Source organism: Sinohyriopsis cumingii, chromosome 15, assembly GCF_028554795.1.
Source record: "Sinohyriopsis cumingii isolate HCF-2022 chromosome 15, ASM2855479v2, whole genome shotgun sequence".
Lineage (NCBI taxonomy): Eukaryota > Metazoa > Mollusca > Bivalvia > Unionida > Unionidae > Sinohyriopsis > Sinohyriopsis cumingii.
Window position 1 is genome coordinate 29,720,512 of NC_142975.1, and position 23,891 is coordinate 29,744,402.

The 23,891-nt window shown below is 34.4% G+C and overlaps 1 protein-coding gene across 1 annotated transcript in view; it reads right to left on the reverse strand.

Moving 5' to 3' along the window:
• LOC149781476 (polyamine-transporting ATPase 13A3-like) overlaps positions 1 to 23,891 on the reverse strand; it is a 218,998-nt gene that overhangs the window by 114,717 nt on the left and 80,390 nt on the right. Inside the window, exons 6-11 of the mRNA XM_089935567.1 lie at positions 19,251 to 19,336; positions 15,423 to 15,494; positions 13,984 to 14,053; positions 10,051 to 10,185; positions 8,355 to 8,421; positions 2,091 to 2,222 (exon numbers count right to left, since the gene is read on the reverse strand). Of these exons, the coding sequence (XP_089791693.1) occupies positions 2,091 to 2,222; positions 8,355 to 8,421; positions 10,051 to 10,185; positions 13,984 to 14,053; positions 15,423 to 15,494; positions 19,251 to 19,336 (562 nt within the window). The remainder of the gene's footprint in view (positions 1 to 2,090; positions 2,223 to 8,354; positions 8,422 to 10,050; positions 10,186 to 13,983; positions 14,054 to 15,422; positions 15,495 to 19,250; positions 19,337 to 23,891) is intronic.

Sequence of the window (23,891 nt, forward strand, 5' to 3'; positions counted from 1 at the left end):
AAGAAGGATATACATTTGGAACGTCTTTGTGAAGGAGGATATACATCTGGAATGTCTTTGTGAAGGAGGATATACATTTGAAATGTCTTTGTGAAGGAGGATATACATTTGGAACGTCTTTGTGAAGGAGGATATATACATTTGGAATGTCTTTGTGAAGGAGGATATACATTTGGAATGTCTTTGTGAAGGAGGATATACATTTGGAATGTCTTTGTGAAGGATATACATTTGGAATGTCTTTGTGAAGGATCATATACATTTGGAATGTCTTTGTGAAGGAGGATATACATTCTGAATGTCATTGTGAAGGAGGATATACATCTGGAAAGTCTTTGTAAAGAAGATACACATTTGGAGTGTTTTTGAAGTGGGATACATATTGTTAATTTGTTACAGTTCTATTAAGTGGATTCAGCTAACAAGTTATTAAAAGGTTTGTCCATTGCAGGTCAGCATCATTGGTAACAAATCTGAATGCAGCTTATACCAGAATGCTGTCAAATTTGATAAAGTTCCATTAACCACTTTTTATGAAGTTGGTAAGGGACATTTCTTCTTTTATGAACGTTGGCTATGCTGATCATGAATTGGAAGCAATTGCATAAAATTGAAAACCTTTATACCAGGATTTTTCTGTCAAATATACTCAGATTCTGTTAAGTAGTCTATTTATAGTAACTGTGGCCATATTTAATGGCTGATCATCATCATTTGTGGAAAACTTGAATGCCTTAAGTTTTGTTTATAAAAAAAGTAATTTAAAGTTTCTTCCATTTCTAGCAATAATAGCCATATTTGATTGCAAATTAGTATCATTGAAAAGGATGATGCAAGAGTTTTCCATGTTGCTTAGACATTTGAAACAAAAATTAAAAATACTCTGACATGAACTGAATTTTTCATTCCAGCTCATGCTTTCATGTAGATAGTCTTCTCCCATTATCTACCATCATCTAATTGAATAATACCCTACTTGTCTAGCTTTTGTTACTAATAATTATTTGGTGTTTTTATTAACAAATGAACTGCTACATGTCCTTTTTGTCATTATTAAAATTCGAAAATGTTACACCATCAGTCATCGTTGACTTGAAGTGCAAGTGAACTGTAGGACAAACTTTGAAATTCTTTATTTTGTCAAAATTACTAGTACTGACACAGACATGCATACATGCATGTAAAAGCATATTTTTTCTAATAAAAGTGGAGAAAAAAACCCATATAAGAATAAAATTGAATTTGTATATTACGATTACTACCATTAGTACCCCTATTTTTGTTGAGGCTATGACGTTGTAGCTAAAGTATTATATGCCATAAATACAGTACAATGTATGAAAAATGTCATTTATCCTTAAAACTAACCTGGATCTGTATAGCACTGGGGCATCATGCCGTAGACACGCAGCATGATGTCCCACCCAGTCACATTATCCTGACACAAAGCCAACCAGTGCTAACACTAACCTCTTAATGCTGAGTGCCAAGCGAGGCAGCTGTTAGTACCATTTTTATGTCTTTGGTATAACTCAGCCAGGGATCGAACCCATGCACCATGTGTGTGTGTGGGTGTGTGTGTAATAAATCTGATATTTGCACTTACTAATGTACAAACAATCATTTGACGTCACACCCAGATTGAATAATTTTGAACAGAAAGAGGATTTCACATCTTGATAATGGACCATTCTTATTCCTTATTGTTTATGAGATAATGTATTATACTTTGTCATGCCAATTACATCATGAGATAATGTATTTTACTTTGTCATGCCAATTACATCATGAGATAATGTATTTTACTTTGTCATGCCAATTGCATCATGAGATAATGTATTTTACTTTGTCATGCCAAATGCATCACGAGATAATGTATTTTACTTTGTCATGCCAATTACATCATGAGATAATGTTTTCTACCTTGTCATGCCAATTACATCATGAGAAAATGTATTTTATTTTGTCATGCCAATTACATCATGAGAAAAATTATTTATACAACTTACTGTAAATAAAATACCACTCTTAAATGTACATTCACAGAAAAAGTCTGGCAAGTCAGTAAAACCTCATTACAATCTACTTACCTGTCAACATACTCTCATTGACAATGCAGTTTCCACTGATCAAGACAGCATCACATTGCAGAATACACCCTGTATGTGGGATTTCAATCACATCTCCTGGTACTAATTCCTCAGATGGTACATCTTCAAACTCTACAATAAAAACAACATTCAATATTTACCTGATACTCAGATTAAAATTTAATCAACATTAGATTCGTAACTATTGTGATAATATTAATTCCAAATGGTGTGTGCCCTTATATGACTATGACAACACACATGGAAGCAAACTATTGGGTGTCAGTTAAAATCAAATCAATCTATCATGGTGATAATATTAATTCCAAATGGTGTGTGCCCTTATATGACTATGGCAACACACATGAAAGCAAACTATTGGGTGTCAGTTAAAATCAAATCAATCTATCATGGTGATAATATTAATTCCAAATGGTGTGTGCCCTTATATGACTATGACAACACACATGAAAGCAAACTATTGGGTGTCAGTTAAAATCAAATCAATCTATCATGGTGATAATACTAATTCCAAATGGTGTGTGCCCTTATATGACTATGGCAACACACATGAAAGCAAACTATTGGGTGTCAGTTAAAATCAAATCAATCTATCATGGTGATAATATTAATTCCAAATGGTGTGTGCCCTTATATGACTATGGCAACACACATGAAAGCAAACTATTGGGTGTCAGTTAAAATCAAATCAATCTATCAAAAAGACAAGTTTACCAATTTGATGGTGCAAGTCTTTCAGCTGCCCTTCCCCCAACTAAATCCTAGGACAATTTCACTATGCAAATATTCAACTGCAATCCGATATGCCTCATTTGAACACCTTAATGAAGAAGTAATTGCAATAATATATCTACTGTTTGAAATATTACATGTTGTCATTTATTATAATACCTGCATCGTTAAAGTGGTTTTCCTTTGTGCCTTAATGAATTTTACCCTAACAAACCAAAACCAATGAATTACACAATCTGTATTTAAACTTTCATTCGCAAGAAAAATGCTTTCAATTTCTTTTCTTTAACATTTTAGAATGATGTGACATTGATTTTGTGAGAATAAAAGGATTTCTCACACTTGAAGTCTTTGTTTGAGAAAAATGTGTTGGCTAACTTTATATTTTAAGTTTTTTTTGTATCAAAATGAGATGGTTTACTTATTTCAACAGAACTCAGACAAAAGAACTTTGATTAAAAGCAGAGGTTTCCTGAAATGATCATCTGGTGGGTGCAGAGGTTGGACAGCAGTAGAATGAATTTTTTCTTGTTTGTGGGACTTATTAATGAAAAAGAAATTCCTGAAGGTTCAATCACATATTTCAATTTGAGCAAGGTCAGTACAGAAAGTAGGTATTTATAATGCATCTGATTTAATGACTGATAGTAATTAATTCAATTAAAACTATGTTTTGCTTAATATTACAATATTAACTGATAGGCTATTTTGCGGGCTGAGTAAATAAGGGGAATTAAATAAATTACATCTTAAGTAGCCTCCCTTTTATTTTGGCAAGTGTATCTGTTGAATAGGTCGAAGTCATATCAAAGATTCGTGTCACCAATAACACGAGGGAACAGTCTGTATATTCTCTCTACATAAGTGGAGGTGAGAGTATACATTTTAACAGTATGAGACTACAAAGTCATGTCAAAAATTTGTGGTGGGTGTTAATACAACTTTACAAAGACATGTCAAAACATTTAGGTGGTGTCTGCTAGGAATTTGTGTTGTTATATCTTTCAAAAAGTCTTAAAATATAAAGTGTTTTTATTATGTCATTGGAATGACCTTTAATGTTTATTCTTTATTAAAGTTTATTTCATAAAACAGAAAGTATTGCACATTTGATGAATTCTCTTTTTCTTGGAACTTGTTTACGAGCAAACAGGTGTTTTCCTAAGCAAATAAAGGCGAAGTTGAGCAAATATCAACAGAATATTCACATATCAACAGAAAAATTAAGACAGAAAACAAAAGGTGTGGTCTTCACTAAACTTGTGTTTGTGGGAACCCTTTTTATATATTCTGGGTAACTGTGACTTCATCTCTAATCTGCTGACCCCAAATCTTCAGGGTTCTTCCTGTCTTTAAATGTAAGTCATCCACAAGTTTGATTAAAGTATGTAACTTTGAACTAAACATTATTCAGAAATATATTCTAGGTCACTATGACCTTTATCTGCAATCCTCTAATCCCCAAATCTAGATGCTTCTTCATATCTTCAAGTGCAAGCCATCCATAAAATTTAATTACTGTTTGTAGCCTTGAAAAGTTATCATCCAGAAACCAAAATTTGAATGGAGAGACAGACGGCCATGGCCATAACATAATACTAATATATAAAAACATCAACATCTGTGTTCTTTCCACTGCTGCAGTTACCACAGCAATCTAAGTTCCTAAAAAAAGATTTGCAAAACCTTTCAACAAAATGTAGTAACACAAATATCAAGAAATAACTCATAACATTCACTTTTTATTTAATGCCTTATTTGATAAAAACAGAACACTTGCCTTTGGCATGTCACACAAGTTTGCTGAAAATGCGACAAAAAAATAACACTGCAATAGACTAACTTTACTGACTTACAAAAGTGGGGAAAAAAAGTGAAATGTTATTGAACACAAAACGCTTTAGATGAAGTCCAAGTCTATACAAAAAAGAAATTAAGTTATAAATAGAATATATATATATATATATATATATATATATATATATATATATATATATATATATATATATATATATATATATATATCCCACAAGTGATAATATATTTTTAACAAAAAAGTGTGATAATAAGGAGCTGAATACAATAATCTGATTCCTTATTATTAAATTAATTTTTTTCTTTCTTTTACAGGACATTACAGAGTTTATACTGAAACAAGCAATTTACATAATACCACCACCCCACTTACTTGTACAGCTCATGAAACCTCTACTTAGCAGTGCATTGGCTTTTTTCTTTACTCATCAATTTTTCCATTCATCCATGGTAGAGTCACATGGTAGGTCCTTTCATTTCTAATACAGCTATTGCAGTCCATCCAACTAAATAACTCTTTTCCACATTGCATGGAGTTCAAAATAAATTCCATTCCACATTTACTGTCTGGCAATATCAATGCACTGTAACGTGAATGACCTCTGTCTAAACAGCACATGGCTCACTACAACAATGGAATGTTGTCATTTTCTTATAGGGTGGGTGGTGAGGCTTATGCAAATCACTTCTCCTTACCAAACTCAGTTAAATTTAAAAAATTTATGTAAAAAATTAGCCATGGTATGGATTTCACTTCGGCTTTAAACAGTTAGATTAGATTAATATTTCTTATCACTATATAAATATACTGTTTAACTTGGTAACCGCTCAACCCCATACTCAATATTCTCCTCATCCAAGTTGGTCAGTTACCCTGGAAACAGTACAATTATCTGACAATAAGACAAATAAAGTATTTGATTATTGCTTAATTGATCTGGAAACTGCAATGAAATCAAGCAAGTACTATCTCCATCAATTTGTTTTATCAACTGTGTTCTAACACATAATTCATAACATGTCTTGGCAGTCAGCCCAAATTTAAACTCTCTACTGAAATATCAATGCATCTGATGTAAATTACAAAGATATCAAGGGAAATGGCTAGTAAAGCAAATTTTTTCCTTTTCTATTAAGAGAAAATTCATAAAGGTCATTGTATCCAATTATAAATGAACAAAGTGTAATATGGAGGCTACTGTATCCACTTATACATGTATAAAGTGTGATAAGGAGGCTACTGTATCCAATTATACATGTACAAAGTGTGATAAGGAGGCTACTGTATCCAATTATAAATGTAAAAAGTGTGATAAGGAGGCTATTGTATCCAATTATAAATGAACAAAGAGTGATATGGAGGCTACTGTATCCAATTATATATGTACAAAGTGTGATATGGAGGCTACTGTATCCAATTATACATGTACAAAGTTTGACATGAAGACTACTGTATCAAATTCTAACAGTAAAAGGTTTGACATGATGGCACCTCTTTCCAAGTCTAAATGGTACAAAAAAATTTGACATGAAGGCTAATATATCCAATTATAAACAGTACAAGGTGTGATATGGAGGCTACTGTATCCAATTATACATGTACAAAGTGTGATATGGAGGCTACTGTATCCAATTATAAACAGTACAAGGTGTGATATGGAGGCCACTGTATCCAATTATACATGTACAAAGTGTGACATGGAGGCTACTGTACCCAATTATAAACAGTACAAGGTGTGATATGGAGACTACTGTATCTAATGATACATGTACAAAGTGTGATATGGAGGCTACTGTATTCAATTATACATGTACAAAGTTGGACATGAAGGCTATTCTAACTAATTCTATATGGTACAAAGATTGACATGAAGGTAACTGTATCAAATTCAAAATGGAACAATGCTTGACAAAAGAAGAAAGATTTTTTTCATAAAACTTCATCCAGCTTAAACATGGAATCCACCAAGTATGTAGCAAAGGGCATGCATGAAACTGATTTAATTTCCAGCTGGAACAGAGGCTGGAAAAACTGTAGTTTTTAAATATCAGTTGTGGCACTCCTTTCTAAATTTTTACCAGTTTATGACTATAACATAATATTTCCATCTTTACAGAGCAGAATCATTTCATATACAAAAAAGTAGGTATATTTCTCTTTCATCTGCCAATCAAGAAAATGCAAGTTGGTAGCATATAGATGTCACTGCTAGATGTCGACAATGTCAGCTTTTTCCCAGCTGTTGCAAATATTTTTTAAGAATTTGTAACAAGCCATTACCAAGTCAATTCTGAAAAATATTATTCATAGGTGCGCTCTTTTTACATGATGAATCATGAATTAGGTTAAGACAGGTACTTTCCTAGTTTAGAACATTGCACTTACGACACAAATGTTACATCCAAACACGGTGAAGAATAATTATGTTTATTTTATTCTGAGGATCTCTGCATGATTTCAGATTCATGTAGTTATGCTTTCTCAGTAAACTAAATGACAATGATCTCTTAATGAACAGCTGGGAATTATGACCGCATTTTATCACACTCTCTCATAATGAATGCAGTAAAATTTGGAAATGTCCTAAATATTTTACTAGAAAATTTCATTTTCTAAATTTATTTTATTAATGGTCAATTAAATGTAGTCTGTTTATTATTGGCTACAAAGGACATAAGCACCAGCTTCAAGTTTTACTGACCATTTCAGGAATTTAAAAAATGCTACTGTTTGTTTCTTTTGTATGAAAATCTCCCAGCTTACCTGCAGACAAGAAATGGCATTAAAATGAATGCAACTTCAAATGTCCCAATAGGTCCATAGAATTACGTACTTTAGTAAATATGTGAAACAACTAGAACCAAATTCCAGAAATTTGAATATATTCAAACGTTATAATCCACCATTTGATATTCAAACTCATTTCTTCCAATCCACAAAACACTGTGTATATTTATGTCACTAAGCAAACTTAATTGGAAAGTGTAAACACATGGCATAAAGTGATCTGAAGATAAAGTTGTTTGCTTGTAATGAAAAGATGGGACACAGTGAAGGAAAACTTCTCCACTATCCCTGGCTGGTATTCTTTAAACTTTCCAAGCAAGAAATTGAAATTCAAACTCAAAACTCCAACATGATACTTGGGGTGCACCTGCACATATGGAAATTTGGCATGTCTGCGTGAGGGACAGAAGTTAATAAATATTCTAGAGTTTTGTATTAGATCTAGCTTTGTTCTAATTGCCATATATACTCGTTTACAAGTCAAGACTAATTAAAAACAAGACAGACCCTGATCTTCCATCACATACTTTACCAGCAGATCAGGGTTAATTTTGTTTCTTCTACTGATTACTCCTAGCAAACTGCTTATACCCAGATCTGCCAGTACTTCATCGTCGGCAGAGCTGGGTCTGTACAATTTATAGCTGGAACTTACTTATTAGCAAGTAGCAATGGTAAAGTAATAGACTGTCAAAACGTGAGCTTGAATTTCTTACTCAAAATGTTTCAAAAGCAAGGGAAACTTTTCTTTCATTTGCTCAGAGTCTGACATCAAACATTTAAGAAAATAATCCACATTTATTTTAAGCAGAAAATATAACATTCAAACAATTAAACCGTAACAGGACTTTTCCAATTTTAGGAGATCAAAGCGAGGCAAAATAATCTTGTAATCAGAAAAGTCTCACCTTCGTTTCCTCTGCACACACTGACAATAGTTGATGTCTGTATTGTATTCCTAAGAGCTCGTTGATTCTTCAATAAATAAAAGATGATAGAAATAAAGAATAAACACAACAAAGTTTTTCAACATTTACTCCAAAAATACTGAAATGATGAAATCAAAAGTGACATTTTTTAATTCATGAAGTAGTTACATCGCTATTAGTCAATACCACATTTGTCAACCAACAACAGGCAGTAGTACTGCTACTGAATTCCTCACCCCTAATAAGGTGTCAGCTACTTTACAACAGTCCTAAGTGACTGCTTTATACAGTAATTCATATATAACCTAATGCCTTCTGAATTTTCAACTACTGTTTCCTTTTTTCACCATATGCTGAATCTCATTTTATGAATGAAACCAAAAGGAATCAAGAATAAACGCAAACAGATCGCATGACAAATACTCAACAACTACACCTCTCCCTTGATAACTCACGCACATCAGGGTCCAAAAACATAGACCACACTTTAAGCACCTAGTATTTGTATGCCTTTTAAATATTTTTGTTTACTCTACCTCCTTTATTTGATTTAAAAGATATAATTAACGTGATAATAATAAAGGAGGCCTGCTTTCTGTTTAGTGCAACACTACAACAAATGCTTCTGCTAGTCCGATATCAAAATATAGCTGGCACTTAATTAGGTTCTCAGAGAAACACTCGTGGGCATAGCTGTTACGATACATTGACACATTTTATGTTTAATTACAAAAGGACACATTGTATTTATGATGCTTACACTTAAAAGGAACTAAAAGATAGAACTAGAACACAAATTTCAATTGATACAAAAAATTATTTAATTGGTATTCATTTATTGAAGTACTGCCTCCACTAGGCATAAAGTGACATTTTCATTGATCAAAATTTCCTTGAATATCGTTAACTATGGTGTACTAAGAATGTCATTTGGAAAGAAAATGTAACAAATTTAATGACTTCTATTTAAAGTTGATATTTCATGATGCTGAAAAAAATTCCAGGTCCTATCTACCATTTTCAACAATAAAACGAGTGATATATCAGTTTCTGTTACCAATTTTGATTGCGATTTTCTTCAAGCTCAACAAATAGGAATCAATCTTTTGGTATTTTCTGGTGTAAAAAATGGGATCCACACCTGACCCCGTGTTATAAGAAAGTTTGCGAGTTATCAGGGCACGAGTTATCGAGGGAGTGGTGTATATATTTACACTTATAGCTTTGTTGTTGTTGTTGTTGTTCTAGGGTTTAACGCCATTTTTAAGCACAAGATAGGCTATACATGGCAGCCAGTATAACTGGTGGAGGAAGAACCCTGGAAAACCCTGGGAAGAACCACCGACCCACAAGAAGCTACTGGCAGGCTTTCCCACGTACCCACGCTAGCCGAGCCTTGGACTCGAACCCACGCAGACAGAGGTGAGATGGCAGTGATCCGGAATGGTGAGCACTTTAGACCACTTGGGGCCCCTACACTTATAGCAGTTGCAGTTATATTTTGTCATGAATTCAATTGCTGGCTTCTGTACTTCATGCATTTGCTGTTTCATTAAAGCACACAGTTTTGTATAAAAAAAGACACCAAAGTATTCACTCTCAAAATCAAAAAATTGAAAACCCAGCAAACACAACAGGTTTCTTTCCAAATATCTGAAAAACTGTGACTACCTACCTTCCTTGTCTGGTAGATGGTGATAATGATGGAGATGGTGGAAATCAGCAAGATACAGCTGGCATAGTAGAAGTACTCATCAGTGACCCACACAGTTATACTGAATACTTGGAACACGTAGAATGGAGTCAGAATCTGCAAATTGGTACATAGAGCTATAAAGGGTACTGGTCTTCAAGAACTGACTGGCCAGTTTCAGAAAACTACACATGCAGAAGGTGCAGCCAAATGGACTACATGGTCAGTCTGATTCCATATTGTTCCAATGACCACAGCACTATCAGCCAGAATGTGACATAGCTTGCCAAGTGACAGTAATTACCAACAGAAATGTACAGCATAAAGAATGTTGAAATTATCATCAGGATTCAATTAAAAACAAACATGCAAACAGATTTACAAGCCCAAAGACCATGCTTGAACATGTGGGGGTACTTGCACTCTCTGGGCTGCTTAGATATGGTGGGAGTGCTCCCCATAAGCGAGGTTTGCACAGACGTAATGGTACAAACTGTCCCAAATTTAGAAACTGCATTGTTGCTACTTGTGCCAGTTGACGTATCTTCAATTGTAACAGTGTCTGGGAAGAAATTCTGCAACTTGTCTTCTTCCACTTCTGCAAATGTAATGATCACAGTGGGCACCATACATCTAATGCTCATGTGGGGCAACCACTGTGACTTCCCCCCCACAACAATACATCTAAATTTGGATGGTGGGGAAACCACTGTGACATCCCCCCCCCACAACAATACATCTAAATTTGGATGGTGGGGCAACCACTGTGACATCCCCCCACAACAATACATCTAATTTTGGACGGCGGGGCAACCACTCTGACATCCCCTACAACAATACATCTGAATTTGGATGGTGGGGTAACCACTGTGACATCCCCCCCAACAATACATCTAAATTTGGATGGTGGGGCAACTACTGTGACATCCCCCACAACAATACATCTAACTTTGGATGGTGGGGCAACCACTCTGGCATCCCCCACCACAATACATCTAATTTTGAATGGTGGGGCAACTACCGTGACATCCCCCACAACAATACATCTAATTTTGGATGGTGGGGCAACCACTGTGACATCCCCCACAACAATACATCTAATTTTGGATGGTGGGGCAACCACTCTGACATCGCCCACAACAATACATCTAATTTTGGATAGTGGGGTAACCACTGTGACATTCCCCACAACAATACATCTAATTTTGGATGGTGGGGCAGCCACTTTGACATCCCCCACAACAATACAAATAATTTTGGTTGGTGTGGCAACCACTGTGGCATCCCCCACAACAATACATCTCATTTTGGATGGTGGGGCAGCCACTTTGACACTTGTAATTCATCACACTATTCCAAACAAGATACTTTACATGTTTCTCCTCTTGACACTTATAAGCAGGACCATGGACCAGATAGTTTCTGGGAATAAATTGCACATTGGCAAGTCTGAGGTCAGTGAACACTTTGTACAAGCAAGGCACATCTAATGTGTGCCCCTTCTAACTTTAAAAAACATTGTATTTCATTATCACGTTTGACTGAAATGACAATCATGACCACAAAAAAAAGAATTCAGTCTGAAAGTGTTCACAAACTCACAACACTTGTCACTGAAACAAGCAGAATACGCATTGTACGCCATTAGCAATCAACCAACATATACCAATGATATCGTGTGGAAGCACAAAAGCCAAATAAAAGGCCACAATGCATAAAAAGAACACAAATATCGACCTACATCTAGTTAATTAAAATCAAATTATGCTCAAAAATATAGACTTCCTGGATCAATGACTTGAAATAAAAAAGACATCCATAAGCTCTTTCCCAATCTATCCATTATATGTTCATCTCTTTCCCAATCCATCCATTTATATGTTCATCTCTTTCCCAATCCATCCATTTATATGTTCATCTATTTCCCAGTCCATTTATATGTTCATCTCTTTCCCAATCCATCTATTTATATGTTCATCTCTTTATCTATCCATCTATTTATATGTTCATCTCTTTATCTGTCCATCCATTTATATGTTCATCTCTTTCTCAATCCATCCATTTATATGTTCATCTCTTTCCCAATCCATCCATTTATATGTTCATCTATTTCCCAGTCTATTTATATGTTCATCTCTTTCCCAATCCATCTATTTATATGTTCATCTCTTTATCTATCCATCTATTTATATGTTCATCTCTTTATCTGTCCATCCATTTATATGTTCATCTCTTTCCCAATCCATCCATTTATATGTTCATCTCTTTCCCAATCCATCCATTTATATGTTCATCTCTTTCCCAATCCATCCATTTATATGTTCATCTCTTTCCCAGTCCATCCATTTATATGTTCATCTCCATCTCTTTATCTATCCATCTGATCATTTTTACAACCATCCATTGATAGCTAAGCTATCTATTCCCTCAATGTCAATCAATTTTTATCTATCTTCCCTCTCTTCCTATTTTTATCCATCTGTTGTTGTGTTTGTCTGACAATCTAAAGTTTATCTTATCAAAAAGATGACTGCTGTGTTTAAGCATTTTTTTAATTCAAAACAGATCAATAAAAAAATGTAATATACCATGAAAGACTGCTTTCTTTACATATTTATCATTTTAACAGAGGACTGTTAAACTTTTATTCAAATGCAAGATGTTAAACTTCAAAACACAAAAAAAGAAGTATTAATTTCTTCCCATCAGGTCACATATCAAAGCTCAGCACTAACAGGAAACAGCGGCTAACCATGTACATGTTTTACAACAGGTGAGAACAAGCAAAATTATTTTGGTGCATTAATATTATCCTCTTGAAACAGAAAATAAGCAGAGGTGTGTGTGCGTGTGCTTATGTGTGTAGTGTGTATGTGTGTATGTGTGTGTGTAGTTGTTCCCCAGAGACAGCAATTGAGTGTGCATGTACATGCATGTCTTTTAAGGTGGATGCTTGATCATTCCAATGAAAACAAATGATATTGCACTCATACACAATGTGATCAGTTGTCTTTCCTATAATATACTTCCATGAAATATGTACCTATTCTAATAATCCTATCTAATTACCTCACATAATTAATGTAACTACTCAATCTAATTACCAATTCTAATTACCCTATCTAATTACCTATCATAATTACTGTAACTACCCTAATTACCCATTGTATTTACCCTAATTACCTATCATAATTACTGTAACTACCCTAATTACCCATTGTATTTACCCTATCTAATTACCTATCATAATTACTTAACTACCCTAATTACCCATTGTATTTACCCTATCTAATTACCTATCATAATTACTGTAACTACCCTAATTACCCATTGTATTTACCCTATCTAATTACCTATCATAATTACTGTAACTACCCTAATTACCCATTGTATTTACCCTATCTAATTACCCTATGAATCACATTATATAGCGTATGTTACATGAGTACTCATTTCAAATGATCTGTGAAGTGAGTCAATATAATTTCTTTCCTTTGTGAGCCTTGTTGAACAAAAGATTGAAATTATTCAATGAGTTTTATAAATTTCATTTGAAATGAACACCAATGTAATATTCTATTGATTACATGACCAAACAATGCTGCTTTTATTTCAACAAACCACAAAAAAGTATAGTGAAAATACATTGAAACATTCGTGATTTGGGACATCGTGAGGTGTTACACGTCACATAAATCAAAATTATGATATGTATGAATTAACATATAAATAACAGTGCCAACTGATAATATAATTTTCTAGAAGGAAATTACAGAGAGTAACACCCAAGTTATAAGGCCCAAGCAGCTTAATATTCAGTCTATATGGAAAGAAATTTGTTGAATGAGGAAAGAACTTTCCTTTCATAAGGATATATACATGCATATATAATATAATGAATTTCCTACTACTCACCTCTTTGTAAAAAAGAACAAATATAGGAGAAACATGGACATCAATACAATTGACACCATACAGAACTCTCCTGTAAATAAAAAGAATTATATTGTATATGAGCCAATTAAAATGAGTTCATGGAATATGGATGTCCACCAAAGTGTATAAGAAACTGACTTGAACATCATACTAACTCCATAACCATTGCTCTAGCATTTGGTCACAAACCGATTTTAAATCATAGAGACAAGCATAACACATTATGTGAAGATCACATTCATGGTGAGGGTAATTCAGCTGGCTTACAATTTTAAATCAGAGAGAGCAAGCATAACACATTATGTGAAGATCACATTCTTGGTGAGGGTAATTCAGCTGGCTTACAATTTTAAATCAGAGAGAGCAAGCATAACACATTATGTGAAGATCACATTCATGGTGAGGGTAATTCAGCTGGCTTACAATTTTAAATCAGACAGAGACAAGCATAACGCATTATGTGAAGATCACATTCATGGCGAGGGTAATTCAGCTGGCTTACAAGATTTAACAGATTTATCATTCCACTAAGCAATCTGTAAATTAGAACGGATTTGTCCTCTTCCCACCATGACAATTAATGTTACCAGTACTTGTCAAGAAAAAATCGGGCACGGAGAATAAAATGAAATGTCGCTAGAAGTGTGATATATAAAGTCCCTGATATTAAAGATCCTAACTTTACTCTTCCTCATTAGTGTAATATAGAAAAACCCTCATATTAATGGTCCTAGCTTTAGTCTTCCTCATTAGTGTAATATAGAAAAACCCTCATATTAATGGTCCTAGCTTTAGTCTTCCTCATTAGTGTAATATAGAAAAACCCTCATATTAATGGTGCTAGTTTTTTTTAGTATTCCTCTCATTAGTGTAATGTACAAAAATCCTGATATTTCAAGGTCCAAAAATGGCCAAGTTATAACAAGTTTTACAATCAAAATCAAATTTTAAAAAACTGCGCTAATGGCCTGAAAATTGGTATGTGAAGCTTTATCAAGATGAATATGTATCAATTAACATCAAATGGCTTTAAAGTTACAGCGGGGAAGCAAAACTGTTTGGAAAACAACAAATATCAAGCCATGACCTTGACCTTCAAGGTAGGACCCTAAATGTGTCATGCATGACTCCTAATAAGGTGTAAAATTATATCAAAATTAATGGATAAAAGGTTACAAAGTGGAAATCAAAGTGTGATGGATGGACAAATGCTAACACTATGTAGACTACTTTTCACAAAAGGCAACGAGTTACAAAAGAATGGTTAAAATACAAATTACATCTTAAACATTTTCTTCTAGATAAATATATATTGTTGCAACCAAAGTACCAGATGACCCTAGTGCACTTATTATTTTCAGCATATGCTTAAATTCATGAATGCACTTTACTTTCGAGAATTAACAGTTGCAACTTACTGTTTGCATTGTTCACTAACACCAAGTCCTGAAGTTTCATGGAAAAAGGAACAACCTACATCCTCTAGGCCTCTGGATTAAAAAACAGAAAAATATGTTAAATATTGCTGGCGATTCCCATCCAACGTTTTGCATCACGTAGTTCAAGCAATTCAAAGGCCAAATAATTTATTCTCTATGATTATTGCTTTGTGCCTATGTGGGGTGTCTTTTCACAGCATGATTATTGCTTTGTGCCCTTGTGGGGTGTCTTGTCACAGCACGATTATTGCTTTGTGCCTATGTGGAGTGTCTTGTCACAGCATGATTAATGCTTTGTGCCCTTGTGGGGTGTCTTGTCACAGCATGATTATTGCTTTGTGCCCTTGTGGGGTGTCTTGTCACAGCATGATTATTGCTTTGTGCCTATGTGGGGTGTCTTGTCACAGCATGATTATTGCTTTGTGCCCTTGTGGGGTGTCTTGTCACAGCATGATTATTGCTTTGTGCCCTTGTGGGGTGTCTTGTCACAGCATGATTATTGCTTTGTGCCTATGTGGGGTGTCTTGTCACAGCATGATTATTGCTTTGTGCCCTTGTGGGGTGTCTTGTCACAGCATGATTATTGCTTTGTGCCCTTGTGGGGTGTCTTGTCACAGCATGATTATTGCTTTGTGCCCTTGTGGGGTGTCTTGTTACAGCATGATTATTGCTTTGTGCCCTTGTGGGGTGTCTTAACACAGCATGATTTTCAAGATGTGACATCATGATGCTAATATCCTCTTACTATCTTCTCCAAAGGCAAGAGGTTGTCTGCAATGCTGTCTTATGGGTATACAGCCAAAGGCAAATGCAATATACTCAAACACTGTTGGAGAACATCTCCCAAGAATAAAGGTGATAATAGATATAGTACATAACATCATGTGACATCAGATAATGTCGGTGCATGGCAATAGTGCCTACTGGAGCAGGTACAACTTCCCATAAACATGTATAGCACCCCAGTCATAGGGAAATGCATACTGTCCAAACTGTAGATCCCTCTAGTCAGCCAATTGGAATCTGCTAATTTATCATTGATGTACCAACCATTGTTAAGATTATGTGATAAATAATTTATGTAAATCATCAAGTAATCTGCAAAGAATTGTAATTTGTCAACATTATGTATGCTGTTGGAAGCAGAGCTAATGATTTAACCTTCTGCTTACTTTAAAAACAATATAGGTATCAACTCTTAACTAAATAGCTGTTAAACATTTTTATTTCTACCTTTTTTGACTAAAACTATTTTTTCATAAGCATACCATTACTCATTATTTTTGTTGGGTACCACAATTTTTGATAAATTCTGGTGTTGTTACCAACCACAAACTTAATGATCCAAAGGACAATAATTCATTTGTTAAAGCAACAGGACAACTAACCCCATCAATGAATTTCAATACAATGTCATTTTCCCCAAAATCATAAAATTGCAACCCACAAAAATACACACGTTGCACAACATAAGTACCAGCAAACACATTTATCTAGCGCAATGATCCTACTATTTGACAACAAAACATGACATGTTAAAGGTCAGAAGAATTAGGTACTACTAGTAATTCCTCACCATAAGGTCAGCAGAATTAGGTACTACTAGTAATTCCTCAACATAAGGTCAGCAGAATTATGTACTACTAGTAATTCCTCACCATAAGGTCAGCAGAATTAGGTACTACTAGTAATTTCTCACCATAAGGTCAGAAGAATTAGGTACTACTAGTAATTCCTCAACATAAGATCAGTAGAACTAGGTACAGTAATTCCTCACGATAAGATCAGTAGAACTAGGTACTACTAGTAATTCCTCACCATAAGGTCAGCAGAATTAGGTACTACAAGTAATTTCTCACCATAAGGTCAGCAGAATTAGGTACTACTAGTAATTCCTCAACATAAGATCAGTAGAACTAGGTACAGTAATTCCGCACAATAAGGTCAGTAGAATTAAGTACAGTAATTCCTTACCATAAGGTCAGTAGAATTAAGTACAGTAATTCCTCACCAATAAGGTCAGTAGATGTGATGTGATATGATTTGGATTTTTAACTCAGCTTTAACAATTTTTCAGTCATATCGCTATGATGTCTGCAATGTGGCAGTTTATAGTAATGTCTAGCACTGGGGCATCATGCCACAGACACGTAGCATGATTTCCCACCCAGTCACATTATTCTGACACCAGGTCAACCAGTCCTAACACTAACCTCTTAATGCTTAGCGCCAAGCGAGGCAGCTGTTTGTACCATTTTTGTAAGTCTTTGGTTTGACTCGGTTGGGGATTGAACCCATGACCTCCCGCATCCGAGGCGGATGCTCTAACCACTAGGCGACCAGAGCAATAAGGTCAGTAGAATTAAGTACAGTAATTCCTCACCATAAGTTCAGTAGAATTAGGTACAGTAATTCCTCACCATAAGGCTGTTGAAATGATTTATAAATGTGTCAGGTTGCCTCATAAAAGATTACACTACACAACATTCTAAGTACAAAAAATACTGGAATCTATTACAATACCTGCCTTATAAAACTGAGTTATACTGAGAGGTCTCAATGTGAGGGGCCAACACATGGCTGTCACAAGTCTATGCTGGTCAAAACAGTACCCATGGCATGTGTCACCTTTCACAACAAAAAACACCCCACCCACAACCCTGATAAAATACCACAAACTCTGTGAAATGGCACAACCACATGCAAACCTTCATGTAGGGTGGTCACCTGTATCGCCCACCACTTATGACAGAACTGGACAACCACAGGAATTACTGTACCTACACTCACTGTATACACACTCACACGTTTTATTTTTGGGATACTGACTGAACTCCAGCGTAAGTCTAACAGTTGAGTTGTGACTTAAGGCATTTGGCTGACTAATTTTAAGCCACTTATATTTAAGTTAATCATAGCAGACTAAAGTCCTGACTTGTATTCATTGTCATTCTTGGTTAAAGCCAGACAAGATTTTATAGACCTATTGGCCTCCTTTATTATACTAACAGCTAGTTCTCTATGTTCAATATGCTTACTACAGACATGCATTTTTCAATTCACTGGCTGATATGTCTTAAAATCTCTGGGTTTTTTGACAGTTAGTTTAATTTGGTTGCTAATTTCCTGGATTTTAACCTTTTGCTTTAGGTTTTAACTAGTATTTATCTTTCCTGCAAGATAGCTTTTCTAGCTTCCTGCTTCAGGTTTTATCATAGAAATTACTTTTAGTGACTTTATGTTAATCACCTTAAACAGGTTTTTAATACAAGGCTTATTTAACATTTTGGAAATTCTGTGTATTTTGGCTTTTTAATGTTATATATGTCTGTCTGTGCTTCATAAAAATAAAAAATAAAAACAAGATAGAGACCACATTTACTTAGGACCTACCAGATATCAGAATACGTCTTATAGCAAAAATTCCAAGTTGTTATGACCATCTGCTCAGAAGAATCAGTGATAACAAGATTTTCAAGATGGATGTACTCCATTTCCATTTAGGTCTAACTAGAGATCATAAGAAGTTTTTTAGTGAAAAACCAATGCTAATGTGGCCATCCACTCAATGAACAACGTTCGAGGGTCACTATTTTCATTTTGGACCAACTAACTATCATAAAAAGTCTAATGACTAATGATGTAGCCATACCTGATGTCAGACTGGCACCACTTTTTATTCTGAACCAAGCAGATTTCACAAGTCTTTTGGTGATGACTAATGTGCTGCTAGAAAAAACTATATCTGCCATGTGTTTTGGCATATACAGAATACTGTACTGAAATCATATCTTTACCAATCCTTACCTCAATTTTACAAATTCATTTATCCTTTGATCCAAGATGTACTTTACTTTTTTGACCATGAAATACCGGATTAAATTTTCATCAGTCTGAAACAAACAAAAATAACAATTAAAATCACACATTAATTTGTTAAATAAATTAGTCATCTGTAGAGTTAATTTTAACCACTGTATTTAAGCACAATTACTTTTTCAATAATAATTTAAACATTATATATTTGCAACTTACTGTATGATCGCTGCTTTCTCATCAGAACTTTCCTGTGTTATTAATTCAGCAAACCTATGAGACCATGGAGTACCAGCAACTGGTATTCCATGGATGTGCATTGCGAAGTGAAATACTGATTAATGGCATCAAATGTTATCTTGCTGAATAGAGCTGTGCTAAAATGAAATATGAAAGAAATTTTGAAATCAAATAATTTACCAATGAACATAAAATGAAAGTTAAAAACTTTCGATAACAAGGAGAGAAAACATCTTGTGACAAGAAAAACTGTGCATCAACATAAGGAAAAGTTACAGATTACAAAGTGAAAGCGAGTGAGAGAATAGATTTGCAAAACCAATTAAGAGAATGCACTGAAATAATGGAAATGAACATTTACTGTATTTATTGAGTCATCCTGAAAATGAACAATGAAAGAAAACATGGAACTGCAATAATACAAGAATCAAAGTAAGGTAAAATACCTTCTAACCTTCTTAACCATTTCTCCATGAATTAAATTCAGAAATATGCCATAGTATTGTCATTCATATATTCAGTTTGACATATTTTGGCAATAATTTGCAGGTATGAATTCTGCAAAACTCATTCTAACACAATATATGTTCCGGAAAACAAAGAAATGTAACATTACCAGGTAAATTGTTAGATTGTACTAAGTTCTGCATTTTCAAGTCAATTTCCTTCAGCAAATAAAATAATGGCACTTTTCTTTCACCTGCAAGATGTTGTCAAGAAACATTCACAATTTTCCATGTCAAATTGTCCAAAAGTCTTCCTTAAATACAACATGAATTTCCATTTAGCAATATCTTAACTGTTGACCTGGATCAAGTTTTTAGTTTAGTACAAAATGTGTCACAACATGATATAGGACAGTCTTGTCCTAAAATCACCAAAAAGTCTGATTCATGACAAAGAGAGCATGCCAGTGTGGTAGTCACCTGATACTAACAAACACACTTTGAGCCCTCTGTCTGATGAATTTGACAAGGAATTAAAGACATAATGAATGTTATATTTGTAAGTTCATAGAAGATAAATCATCTTCCTATCAATTTCATGAGGAAAGGGTTCAATGCAGTGACATCACTAGGGGTGTGTGGACCGTACCGGGTAACACCATCAGAGGAGTGACACCAAAATGGCTGTCTATAAAAATTTTGAATTTTTGTGCAGGAAGGAGGTTCATGGGGGGTGACACCATGAGTTACTGCAAATGACTGTCGATAAAATTTTTTAATTTCTGTGCAGGAAGGAGGTCAATGGGGGTGACACCATGATTTACTGCACTGGGTGACACCAACCCTAGTGACACCAGCTTCTGATCTGCAATGAGCTCTGACTTCACACCCCATCATAAATATCAAGAAAAGTCAAAGGAAACTTGTACAGAAAGAGTATAGACCAGACTTGTGAATTTGTCAAGCCTTCATTGTAGTGCCATGGTCATCCAAATCCCTATTATGAGTTAACAATTCTGTCTTTAAAGTATTAGCATCATGGAAACACATATTTTGTTCAAAGGTCTGCATCTGTTGTGAAAACTTGTACACCGCCTGTACTGCTAAAATGAGAGATCTTCTTGCCCTGCTTTCACTGTAGTACAAATGGTAGTGTCTAAAATTGTGTCTGTGGAGTTACAATATGCACCGGCCTTTGAAATTCATTGTAGCAGGAAACTGTCAGAAAATCCTAAAAGGGGGGGGAGGGGACCTATACAGATATATTTTATAGATATTTAATTCATACTGCATGCTTAACTGTTGTCTATGATTGTAAGCTATAAATAGAATGTCTGCACAGCTGACTTTGATCCACTATTGCAAGTTGTAAAGAGAATGTTTCCATAGCATTTGAGTTCAAGGCCACTCTTGTTTACAATTAGACTAGGTTTTTCCCTTGGTGTGCTTTACATTTTATTACATTACAGGCCAAGTAAATGTATAAATATGGATTCGACAACAAATAACTCATTCCTGTTTTAGGTCATTATTTGGGAATCCATTTTGTTCTAAGTACACATCTGTATTGTTGAAATCAGATATGAATCAAGGTGAATTATTTATTTAAAATATTTGCTGGAATTTACAAAAGTGCTCACTGACTTTTGAAATAATACATTACTTTGTATTTTTGTGAACTCATTCAAAGGCATTCTGGCCTGCATCACTGTTTTACATCAGGACATTTAATACTACTGGAATTCATTCAGAACATTCTATATCTTTGGCTCTGTGATAGGACATTTAGGATTATTTGGAATTTTATTCACAAAATTCAGATTTGTACAAAGAAAGGTTTAATAATGCCTTGTAAGAAAATAAAGTTACATGAGCATACTGCTTTTTCTCAATTCAACATGTCCCTATTCATTATTACCAATCTTCAACCAAGTCACAATATATGCCATTTAATAACATCAATGCAAAAACAAATAAAATATTTGGCTCTCACTGTGGGGATATTCATGGGATAGAATCTGAAAAGGAACACTAGACTGATGATTCCCAATCTATGCTAGGCAGATCCCCGCATAAGAGTGTATTCTGGGTTGATACCAGATTAGTGGAATAAGGCTAGCACGAAAATTCATCCCCCTTTTGGAAGCCATTCAAAATACTTTTATAAATCCCACCATGCCTAAAAGGATGAGTGTTAATCATCCATCCACCATGGCAGCATGTACTGTAAGGCTAATAGTTCCATAGTAATCCAGAAGAAATCAATGTTGAAACAACATTTTAAAAAAATCAGTACGACTCCAAAGTCAAGGTCACCTATAAGCTGCAGTATAGTCAGTAAGCATTTCAATCTAAAATGTTTTATAAAAAAAATTAAAAAATATAAACAATGAAATCTTTCTTTATTTACAAATCTACAATTCATTACTCAGTCGGTTCTAAGCAAAATTAAAAATTCCCACTAAATTTTGTAAGAACAGGAATTATCAAAATTTCTACTATATGATGGAAGAAACAGGAATTATCTCCCTTTGCTACTTACATATGACAACATTCAAAACAATACATAAAAACAAGTAGTTCTCATTTTATCTAAAAAATGTATAACTTGTAAATAAAGAATGACTGTAATGGTAATAATTTTTGTAAAAAAAACAACAGAATTTCAATGGCCTGTGTGATATGGAATGATCAGAATGCATGTGATGTGTATGTGTGTGATTTTTAACATAGCTTTACCAATTTTTCAGTCAAATCACTGTATGTCTGCAGAATGGCAGTTTATAGTGATGTCGAGCAATGGGGCATCATGCTGCAGACATGTAGCATGATGTCCCGCCCAGTCACATTATCCTGACACCAGGCTGACCTATTCTCTTAATGATGAGTGCCAAGCAAAGCAGCAGCTAGTACCATTTTTTAAAGTCTTTGGAATGACTCAGCAGGGTTCGAACCTGCTACCTCCCACATCTGAGGTGGATGCTCTAAGCACTTAGGCCACTGAAGCAGTCTGATCAGAATGCGATGAGCTAGTTGTCTTATTTTCTTAATAAGTTATCTGGGCTTTTTTTCCAGGTGACAATAATCTAAAAACTGTTTACTGTCATTTATACTTCTAGAAGAATTGGTCCTTTTTTTCTTGTGAATGTGTAGCGAATATTTTCAAGTAAACTTGGTAGATTTAAATTGCTCAATCTACTAGTTCTGAAAGTATTCAGAATACAAAAAATGGTTAGAAAATATATTGGATGCTACGGATCATTACAAAATAACATATCCTTCTAGATACATGTAGATGTTTCACATCCTTTCTTCTTATTATCTCTTATGACAATTGATTTAAAAAAGTCAGAAAGTAGTTAAAGAAAATATTTAAGAAATTAACTTTAATAAACATTTTGAAATGAAATAATTCTGTATCATTTGAAGTGTTCTATAGCAGATGTCAGACTATATCATGGGAGTGGTTTGAGGTGTTCTACAGATGTCAAACTGTATTATGGGAGTGGTTTGAAGTGTTCTACAGATGTCAAACTATATTATGGGAGTGGTCTGAAGTGTTAAATAGAAGATGTCAAACTGTATTATGGTACATGTAGTGGTTTTAAGTGTTCTACAGAAGATGTCAGACTATATTATGGGAGTGGTCTGAAGTGTTCTACAGATGTCAAACTATATTATGGGAGTGGTTTGAAGTGTTCTACAGATGGCAAGCTATATTATGGGAGTGGTTTGAAGTGTTCTACATGGGAGTGGTTTGAAGTGTTCTACAAATGTCAAACCATATTATGGGAGTGGTTTGAAGCATTCTATAGACGACAAACTACTGCATTTCATGTATTTTTTCATACCCTTTAATTTTTCAAACATAATCCAGTTATCAAAATCATAATTATTTAAATGTATCATAATTTTGTGTACATATCACTTTGCATTTTTTGAAGAC